General features: G+C 42.4%; 1 protein-coding gene and 1 long non-coding RNA gene across 2 annotated transcripts in view; both read right to left on the reverse strand.

Annotated features, from left to right (window-relative positions):
• LOC145723081 (uncharacterized) overlaps window positions 1-8387 on the reverse strand; it is a 31078-nt gene extending 22691 nt beyond the window's left edge. The window contains exon 1 of the long non-coding RNA XR_014147904.1: window positions 232-8387. This is a non-coding gene — a long non-coding RNA (uncharacterized LOC145723081). The remainder of the gene's footprint in view (window positions 1-231) is intronic.
• Window positions 1-9066, reverse strand: part of LAMA4 (laminin subunit alpha 4) — a 131027-nt gene extending 121961 nt beyond the window's left edge. The window contains exon 1 of the mRNA XM_081829365.1: window positions 8394-9066. Within this exon, the coding sequence (XP_081685491.1) occupies window positions 8394-8588 (195 nt within the window). The 5' untranslated portion in view covers window positions 8589-9066. The remainder of the gene's footprint in view (window positions 1-8393) is intronic.
• Between the last annotated feature and the right edge of the window lie 1839 nt (window positions 9067-10905).

Below are 10905 nucleotides of genomic sequence, written 5' to 3' on the forward strand. Positions count from 1 at the left end.
TCTCATTCACACAGGCCTCCTTTATGCTGAATTCTGTGCTGCAATAGGGGCTTCAGGGCTTGTCTCTTATAGATGGAATTTCAGGGTGTCTCCTGGTGTTGATCATGACAGACCACAATTCCAAGGGAACAATACAGAACGAGGAAGTTATTCATGCACCGCAAACACTGGCTCATCTCCAGGCATTCAGACTCTCTTCTGTCTCCCAGTAACATGCATTTAGGACCTCACCTGTGACCGGGGAATTGACAGAATCACAGATGACAGAATCACTCTGCTGCTCCCGGGACTCACGGCATATCAGCAGGAAGAGAGGTTACCTTTAGGGCACTCTCAGCTTGTCAAATTGTGTCACTGTTCCTCAAGGGGGAAACAGCCTGTGTGGCCTTGAAGCTTGAAAGGCATTGTGGAATAACTCTACTGTGGAAGAAGATCCAGCCCCACAATTTTAAGCCCGGGATCCCAAATGTGGGCTCTGCGTTCATAGCACATCTGTCTGGCTAGATGCCCACATTGTACCTTTGATGAAAGGTGAATTTCAAATGTTGTTCAAATGCTGTCATGCTAGACGGTTCCACAACCCTAGGATCCCACAGTACGAGGCTCACTAGACATTTCTCTTGCCTTCTGCTGGTGTCTCTATTACACATTCCTTTGGGCCCACATTTGGCTTTACAGAGCTGTCGTGCAGTAGGACACGTTGCAATTCACTGTGTAAACAGACAACATCACTCCATGTACCAGTCACCTCTGAGGCCAGTTTTAGTGAAGACATCTCTGATCTCTAGACTCCCTAGGTTCCTTTAGTGTAATCATGCCACTTCAACGAATGGAGGACATGATTTCAAAATAAACACAAATGCATAAAGTCTACACTGCACGCAAGGGTCCTTTTAGCTGTAGTATACAGCATGGATTACTGGTCTGGTCTGCAAGAGACTTGTGCTCATGCAGCTGTTGGTGGTATGGGATCTCTCCAACTCATCAGTTCTCATGGAGCCATAAATGTAGGTATTCCACTCCAGTTAGGTAAACACTAGATCTTTAGCTTCTTCCAAAACACAACACACAAACTAAGAAACTCCTGGAAGTGAAAAGAAGGTTAAATTGCATATTCCTTAAAGTATGTCTGACCACCCCTCTCTCCTCTTTTTTAAAAACAGAATTTATTTCTTTATGTATTTTTTTTCTTTATGCAGGGGATTTGGGCTTGAATATGGACATTTTCCCACTACCATTCAGCCTCAGAATGCTGTTTTCCCCAAGTTTCTCATGATAAAAAGACTCAGATTCAGAGCCAGCTGCTGGCAGCTGAATTTCATTAAGACTTTGATGGGAAACTTAAGTTGGAATTACAAACATCTGTGGCTAAGCTTCCCTTTAGTAAACCATTTCCCAGAATTTAACTTTACCACATTAGGAGCAAAAAAGAAAACAGTTGAAAAAAGAATGCTTCTCTTCGGCAAATGCTGGAGTAGATATTTAAATATCCTTCTCTGTGGTCACTACATCTCAATGAACCAGCAGATTTACTGGTTCCAGAAAACAAATAAGTAAGTGTTTGGAAATGCCAACTTCTGGAACTCAGTAATGTACTGGTAGTCTGATTTTAATGGTTTCTCATCATTCAGATGTCTCAAAATTATGTCTGGCCACCATTATATTTATATGGTTACTTTGAGCAAGGAAAAACCCAAAAGGAGAGGAGTGTTTTTTGGCATTACATATTTCAAAAAACCATGACAGGTCAGATTTGAGAATTTAATTGTGAAAGAAAAAAAAGTCCTTGTCATATCAACGATGTTGGGGTTTTTGTTTAGCTTTTTGGGGCTTTAGAAAAACTCATTCATTTCTCTTTACTGCTCAGATCATCCTATCGTTGATGAAAGGCTATGTTTAAAGAATCGTTGGAGATACAATAATTACAAAAGTTCAACGACAGTCTCCTTCCCCAATGTTGGATAATCAGCACATTTGTAAGGAAAAGTTGGAAGTAATCAAATTTAGATAAAGAAGTAAAAATTTAGATAAAAATAAATTGATAAAACAAATCTTAACTTGCAGATAGATAAAAACAGTGGAAGGAAAGGGGAGAGGAGGTAGAAGAGACAGGGAACTGAAGGCAGACTTTGTGAGGTAGCTTATATCTATTACTTCACAGCAATCTTGCAAGGCAAATACATTTCTATTCATTCGACAATCAAACAAACTGAGCCTCTGAAGGATGGACTAATTTGTTCAAAGTCAAACAGCTAGAAAGTAGTGGAGCTGAATTCATAGCACATCTGTCTGGCTAGATGCCCACATGGTACCTTTGATGAAAGGTGAATTTCAAATGTCGTTAAGCAGAGACTGCAAATAAACAACCCTTGGGCTGAACGGGGCCATCAGATGTACATCCCACAAGGTAGTAAAAAAAAATTGAGTCAGCAATTTTACCTAAGAATCCAGATTCTGTTTTCTCTTGAAAAAAAAAAACAAAAACAAAAACAGAAGACCTGGCAACACAGAGGTGGCTGTCTCTCTGGATGAGACAACCCTTCTCCTGTCACTTTGGCCTTAACCACTCCCAGGGTGTATTCCTTTCACTGCCCAGTAATGTTTTGCTTGGCCTCTATAAGAATCCAAGTTTTAATTTTATTCCTGAACCATACAATTAGCATTTCCACTTCTGGGTATATACCCCAAAGAATGGAAAGCAGAAACTCAAAACAAGTATGTGTATATCAATGGACACTGCGACATTATTCACAGAAGCTAGCAGGTAGAAGCAACCCAAATGTCCATCAACAGATAAATGGGTAAGCAAAGTGTGATATATACATACAATAGAATATTATTCAGCCTTAAAAAGTAATGAAATTTGAACACATACTACAACACAGATGAACCTTAAAGACATTATGGTAAATGAAATAAGCCAGGCACAAAAGAAATGTTGTAGGTTCCACGTACATGAAGTAGCTATTATTCTAATATTCATAGAAACAGAAAGTGGAATGATGGTTGCCAGCATCTAGGGAAGGGGGTAATGGGGAATTATTCTTTAATGGGTATTGAGTTTCAGTTTGGGAAGATGAAAAAGTTTTGGAGATGGATGGTGGTGAAGGTTGCATAACAATATGAATGTACCTAATGCCACTTAAAAATGGTTAAAAGGAAAATTTTATGTTATGTATATTTTACCACAATAAAAAAAAGTTAGGGTTAAATCCAAGAACTCTGGAACTACAGCAAAGGGAATTCTTTATTTTCCAGCAATTTTATAAAAATTCTGTGAGATGGACCATATATTCCTGTAGGTGGTGCTGTTCTGGATTCTTTCCCTATTAATCTAAATCAGGAGCTTCTAATGTAGACTATAGCATCATGAAGAGGAAACATACTAGAATATACTTATAAAAGGAAAATGGGATGCAAGAAAACTCTAGAGTTAAAAAAAAAATCTATCAGGGAGACCCAGTGATTTGCCGGAAAAAGAGAATGGGATTTGGAAACCTTGGGCAAGGTACTTAACCATCTCCAAACCTTAATTTGGTCATCTATAAAATGGGTATAAATTTCACTATTGAGTATACAAAAGATAATACATGTAGTTACATGGGACATAGTAGAAATCAGGAAGTGTTATTTTTTGTCTTTCCTATATGAGTAGTTTAAAAAGTAGCTATCAGACGGGTCCGGAAAAGTAAGTTATCTCAATTCTTTGGTAATTCTAAAATTTTATGCAACTACTCATCAAGCAAGCATTGCACAAATAGTCTTTGAATGGCATTTTATATAACTTTAAGAAATTCCCAAAACTTTGACTGAAATTATGTCGACAGATAGTTTTAGTAACCTAACCACTTTTTCCTAGATATTCTTGCACAATTGAATTACTTTTATAAACTCCTTCCTAGCTGTGCCACTTACCAGGTAGTGTACCTGGGCAAATGCTCTGTGCCTCAGTTTCCATGTTTACAAAATAAGATAGTAACTATACAAGTCCCACAGAGTTGTTAAGAGGGTTTTTAAAAAAACATAACTCATGGGGAATGCTTAGACTAGTGTGTGGCACGTGGTAATACTCAATGAGGGCGAGCCACAAGCCATGCTATTATTATTATTACTACTGCCACTGCTATATTTAGTCCTTCTAAAATAATGTTTCCCAGGAAACTTCTTTGGTATTTTGTGAGTAGGTGATTGTGTCCTACTGATCTGGCTCAAGAGTAATCTTTTTCCACATTACCCCCATGGCCCTTAGCTGCTAGCCACTCTCACAGAATATTAATTCATTCTGCTTTATAGAGTGGCTGTGTACATATTTTTCGTTCTAAGACTGCCTCCTCCCTGAGGGTAGGGATGTGACTCTGTCTTCCTTCTGTCCCTCCTGGTGCCTACTTATTGCTCTCTGTACAGGGTAAGGCTCCAAACCTGCTTGTTGGATGATACTGAGTGAAGGAAATAATGACTGCATGTGGGGCTTCACATTACCTAAACGCACTGTTGAGCAGCAGTATAGAATGATGGCCCAGGCCAGTGACTTAATGTGATTCAACGGGGCCATTTTCAAAGTAAGGGCCCAAGATAAAGAAAAGAAATGAAGATAGTGAAAGAGATCTAAGCTGCCTTTTAATAAACATACTGCAATCCTTTAATGTCAAGGCACTGCTACATTGGAGCACAGGATCATGTATCAGCAATAAAAAAAAAGTCTAGAGGAAAAGTTACTCAGAATTAGTCTAGTTCATAGTGCTTTTTTTAAAGCCAGCAAATAAGTGTGTCCAGGGTGGAGTATCTTTGCACATGTGGTTCATGGGCTATTGATTTTCCCCGAAGGCAGCTAACAACAACAACAACAACAACAACAACAGCAAAGCCCAGTCAGGTTACCAGGAGGGAAATTCCCGTTTTCCTCTCTGAGAGAAGTTTGCTCAATATTGTCACTTATTTCTCCTAATTTCTCAATTATCTCCCAAAAGGCAGTCACAGCACCGTCGCCCCCGCCAACCTCCCATTCTGCCCCTCTAGCGGAGCCCCCCCCCCCAACTCTGCTGAGTCTCTGTGCGGGGCTTCTTCCCAGCCACACAGTGGCAAACTCTAACCTAGTGTTCTTGACCTTATATAATGCCTGCTTCTTTTTGACAGACAAGACTGTCCTTCCTGCCAAGGACATTCTGATACCCTCTCCTTGGAGACTGTTCCTGTCTCCATTCCTGTACCCCCTCCAGTTCTTTCACATATCCATATTGGTTAACAGGACTTTTGCCTAATTTTACTTGCTAGAGTGTGTGTGATAAAAATCAAGGCTTTCTTTTCTTAAATGTAAAATAGAAGAGTGAATATACTTTTTTGAAAGTACCCAGTCTCTCCTTTGCCCACCCCCACCTACTGAGAATCATTGCTTTCGCCATAAACTCAGCAATAGTGGACTCAGGAAATTGTTAAAAAAACAGAAGGTGGGAAAATCCTACCCCTTAGCACAGAGTTACCGGTGGGTGCTACTCTTTTCAAACTCTTTGCATCCTGGGGGATGTTTGGGCTTGTTTGAGAAGGAAAGGAGGGACCTTCTTTCTTGGTCAGCCAGTGCTCCTCATCCTTTTATTCAGTGTGCATTTAATGTCTTTGATCCCCTAACTCACACTGAGCAGTGCAGTGTGTGGGAGACTGGGGCGTGTGTTCAGAGCTGAGGACCCAGGGGTAGGGAGAGCACAAACCTTGCTGTCGAGGAGCTTGGGAGAGCCTTTGGAGGGCCATCAGCCAAGCACCTCCCACTGCTCCCTGCTTGCCTTAGTATTTTTCTTCCTTCACTTTGAAGGGAAATTGAGGAAAAACCATTCATATAAATCCAAGTCAAATAAAATGAATGTATTTTTAAAATGTCCCTCCATTCACATCTTGAACTTCCCATGAATAATGTGTCATATGAGTCCATGGTCTCGTTCTCTCTGTCTATAGATGTAAATACAATCTCCTGAACCAATTCAGTAGAGTGTCTCTACGAAGTTATTACATTTCCAGAATGTATTTGGTTTATGGTCTCCTTACTGGCTATAAAGAGCATGGGAAATCTAAATGCCGGGGCACTGGGATCGCCATGGGACCGCAGGCTAACTAGAGGTATTATGTGAAACTATGCAGTGGGAACATAATTACTCCAATCCCACCCTTTCTACATCATATACTTTGACCCTTCTGGAATGACTAATAGCTTCTTTCTGTTTTCCTAAATCAAAAGCCTCAACTGGCATTCTGAACCTATTAGACTCTGACAGTATTACAAATTTAACTCACTATACGATATTCTTCCTGGTTGGAAAGATATAGACAAACAGATATAGCAATATTAAGTAAAATAGCACCATAAAAATAACGTTCTGAGAAATATTCCCAAATAAGGGTTTCTTTTAATCCAATCATCTGCATATTTTATACTGATAGTAAGATTCAGAATGTATAAAGCATTTATGCTATACCAAGTACTGTGTTAAGCATTCTTTCTGTATATTTTATCTAATTTTATCACGGTAACTGTAGGAAGTATGAAGTAGGCATCAATACTTTCTCTAAGCCTCAGTTTCTTTCTCTGTAATTTGGGCATCTGTGATTTGCCTTAGGTAAGGAGCAGGAAAGTTGAAATTTGAACTTGGGACCATCAGAGTGCAAAGCCTGCCATTTAAAATACTCTGCTGTGCTGCCTTCCTATTATTTCACTGAGCATATGAGTGTATAAGAAATCACTCAGGGTCTCAGCAATAAATTTAAGGTTCCCTGAAAATCAAATAATTATTTTCTTACTTTTTGTGGGATGAGTGTTCCAAAAAGTTTTGTGTGCCCATATCTCCAAAATCAGCAGATAAAAATACAGAATGCTTAGGTAAATTTGAATTTCAGATAAACAATAAATAATTTTTTTTACTATAAATACATCCCATGCAATATTTAAGACATAAGCAAAAAATCTATTTGTTGCTATCTGAAATTCAAACTTAATTAGATGTCTTGTATTTTATCTTAATAAAAGGGCAACCTAACCTTAGGCATTTCACTCTGAGATTTTCCGTGCTCAAAGCAACAGGTGGAAATAATGCTTCCTCGGGGCGGGGGGTTAATTCCTAGCCTGTGGAGAAGCAATGCCTTCCCGTTGGTGTCTCTCCTGGCCTGGCTTCTCTCCATGCCTGGGGAGTGTAAAGCTGAGCAGAAGCCTGCCCCCCTCTTTCACATAGAGGTTACTTTTTGCACCACAGTGGGAGGTTGGTATGCTCTGGTCCTACCCACCCTTCCTCTTTTTTGGGGGTGTGGGTGGGGCTCACTCCTGGAGAAGGACCATCTTCATGCCGCCCTTATTTTGGTAGTAATAATGAAGAACTACCGTTCTACAAACAATTAGCAGGATTAATAGTAATAATCCGGACTTCAGTTCTGTTAGAAATGGTGTCAATCCACTGCTTTGGTTTTATAGTTGCTAGAACCATAGCTATAGCGTGTGGTTGTGTGTGTGTGTGTGTGTGTGTGTGTGTGTGTGTGTGTGTGATGTTAGGTCCATTGCTCCTTCCTTTCCCATGAACTTAGGTGACTTCATTTTCCTCCTACTTAACATCTCCCACGCACTGGACATGCTGTTGTCCGTCTTGGCTCAGGGGACTCTTAAATCACTTATTCTGGATTCATCCTCCTTTACCCAATTACTACATTTTGGTTGTGCTTTCAACATAAAAGCTATTGTAAGGTATTTAAACAGCAGCTCTTTGCATAACCATATATTCAATAGCATATCCTGATCATTTTAACTTTTGGGATGGGGCTTGATTTTCATCACAACTTCTTGCTTCGGGAATATGGCTCCCGTCTATTTCAAGTATCCGATCTGCAGCTTCCCAACAGACTCTGTAGTATCCCATCACCCTCAGCCACTGGCGCACTCTCCCCTGTTGCAGAGAACCTTCTGTTTGATTTATGACAAAAGGATTGGTCCCGCAGTATTGTTTCCATTGTCCCGACATCACAGAGGAGCAGGAAGCCAGGGACAGGGCACACGCATTAGGAGCTGTGGCTTGGCAAAAATGACTCTCCTGGGACATGCAAGTGGCAGAAAGTCACAGAAGTGCCACTGCAGCCCCAGGTGAGAGTCTAAGCAGCCCCACTCGGAGTACACAGGACACATGCACTTCTGCTAGTTTGAACAGTGACATGTTCCAAAGCCTCAACTCGCAACTCACGACGTCCCAATCCAACTTAACAAAGTAAAACTCTTCATTCCAAGTTTCTGAACGGACCTGGTACAGGTGAAACTCTCAAGGCGGATGGGGGAGGGAAAGAGGAGGGGAGAGAGGGGGACGCGAGCGTGGCGCCCGCACCCCGCGGGGCGCAGGTGCCGCGGCAGGGTCACAATGGCAGGGACACTGTACCTTGGCAGCAGGCGGCAGCCTTCCGGGAGCCACGCGGGGCTCGCTCGTCTCGGGCGCGTCTTGTCTGCCGACCGCTGAGCTCCCTTCAATGTCAAAAGGAAAAGTGTTGTGGTTCCCGGCCGCCGCGGCGGCGCACGCAGCGCCCCAGAGGAGCCAGAGCGGCAGGACTGAGCACCGGGCTGAGCTCACGGCCATCTCTCCGCTGACATCCAGCAGGGCTCTGCCTGGGGCTCGGCGGCGGTTTGTCCTCGTCGGTAGCCCCCCCGCCGTGGGGCGGCGGTGCCTCGCTTGCTCTACCTTCTCGGCCTCTGCCGAGTCCCGATGTGGGAAGTCAAGGCGGCCCAAGGAGCAACTTAGTCAAAAAGGGAGAGGGAGCGAGTGAGCGGGAGTCCCCCTTCCCCCCTTCTCTCTCCTCTTTCCTTCTTCCCCCTCTGCCTCTCTCGCTTTTCTCTCCCGCTTTCTCTCTCCCCAGAGGCTCTGGCTGAAGGGCGTATAGATGGATGAAGCTTAAGGCTGAGCATCAAAAGGCAGACGGGTTTGGGGCGAGCCCCGCCGGCCACCTCCTGGCCGGGGCGGGTGAGGACTGAGGGCTGCGCTGTCCTGCCTTCCTCCTCACATCCATTCGCACCACTCCCTTTCTACCTTCCACTTCCAGGCCCTCCCACTCCAACTGGCATTTCACACACCGAGCTCTGGGCCTTTCCCTGGCCGTCCTCCCCCTCCCATCTCAGTTTGGAGCCCCTCCAAGGGACCCCCATGAATGTTCAGCTTTTGTGATTGCTTCCTCCCATCTCTTATTTATTTAGTCTAGGTGCCCGGTGTCTTATCTGTATTTATGTAGATCTCTTATGTGGCCCCCTAGTTTGCAGGGAAGTGAGTGGGAAAGGGATTCCAGGGGCAGGAGCCAGAGGTAGGCAATCTCACTCTATGGCAGAGGGGGAGGGCACCCACTTTCTTGAGCAAGGTTTCTCGTTTTCTAAAGATGGAATGCTTCACTCTTTGAGCTATCTTCATTAAGACTGGCTGGCCGCCGTCTTCCTCTTGACAGTCCTCACCCAGGGGGCTTGGGAGAAGAATATCTTTTACTGCAGCGCTGGAAAATGACTTCATTACGCAAATGCATGAACTTTTATTTACAAAGAGCATCTTGTTTTTCATCCTAAAGAGGTGCTTTGTAAGGGCTCTGGAACAAGGCTTGCAGTGTATGAGCCTGTCAAATATACTGCCCACAGCCCTGGCCTCTTCCTCTAGGCCTGTAATCTCATGCCTACTACATCTGTGTGAGTCATGTAACCTTTCTTAGACTTTGGGCGAAGTTGGCTACAGTTGTACGGGGGTGCCCCTGTGGGTGGGTCAGTGGTCACTGCAGCTGATAGGTACCTTTGCTTACCTTGGCTTCATAATGGAGCTTTAAACATTCCCACAAGACCCAAACATGGCTTAAAAAGGATTAGATGAAGCAACCTTAAAATGACACCCAAGTAAGTCTCTAGATGTTTGAAATTATCCATAATCATGCAATAAAGCATTTTCATAAAACTTAATCATTAGCTCTATTTTACAGGACAGAAGTTACTTTATCTAAGAAAAAAACCCACTTATTTATTTTGCACCTACTATATGTCAGATACTTTGTATATGTTATTTTGTAAGACTCACAGCATTCCTGGAAAAGAGGACTATTATTTCCTTTTTACAAAAAAAAGGGGGGGGGAGGTTCTGGGAGCCTAAGACATTTGCCCAACATCACACAGCTGGTAGAAAGCTAAGCTAAGGTTTGTACTGGGGTATCACTGATTCCAAAACAGTCTTTCACATCTACACAGCACTGAAACTCATGAGATAAAGGACACAAATCCGGAATAGGGGAGATGACATTCCCATTTTTTGAGTACTTTCTATGTGCCAAAAAGTTTGTGTAAATTATCTCATTTAATTTCATCATTGGTATAATCCCATGAGACAGGTATCGTTACATACATTTGGTAATGGGGAAATGGTGAAAGTACTACTATCTGATGCTAAGGTCATTGATTTTTTTTTTAAGATTTTTATTTTATTTATTTGAGAGAGAGAGAGAACATAAACAGGGAAGAGGGTAGAAGTAGAGGGAGAAGTAGATCCCCCCACTGAACAGGGAGCCCGACATGGGGCTCTATCACAGGACCCTGGGATCATGACCTGAACCAAAGGCAGACACTTACTGAGCCACCCAGGCATCCCAAGGTCATTGATTTTGAACAATAAAATGATATGAGACAAAAGTGTCAAAGCTGGTAGAAACAAAAAGTTCTCGTATATCCCCAAGTATTTGTAATGTTTTCATTTTAAGATACAAAGATAGCATTGTAATAAACCAGTAAGCTAAACTATGATCATCTGCCACATAAACTCGATAACCCATTAAATTAAATGAAAATACTTAAAAATATGTTTGGTTGGTTCTTGAAGAGACTGATATTGGGAGGCAAGATGGCTAGGATCTAAGAGGAAGAAATGATGTTCCATTATC

Source organism: Leptonychotes weddellii, chromosome 8, assembly GCF_054177405.1.
Source record: "Leptonychotes weddellii isolate Sample4059 chromosome 8, ASM5417740v2, whole genome shotgun sequence".
Lineage (NCBI taxonomy): Eukaryota > Metazoa > Chordata > Mammalia > Carnivora > Phocidae > Leptonychotes > Leptonychotes weddellii.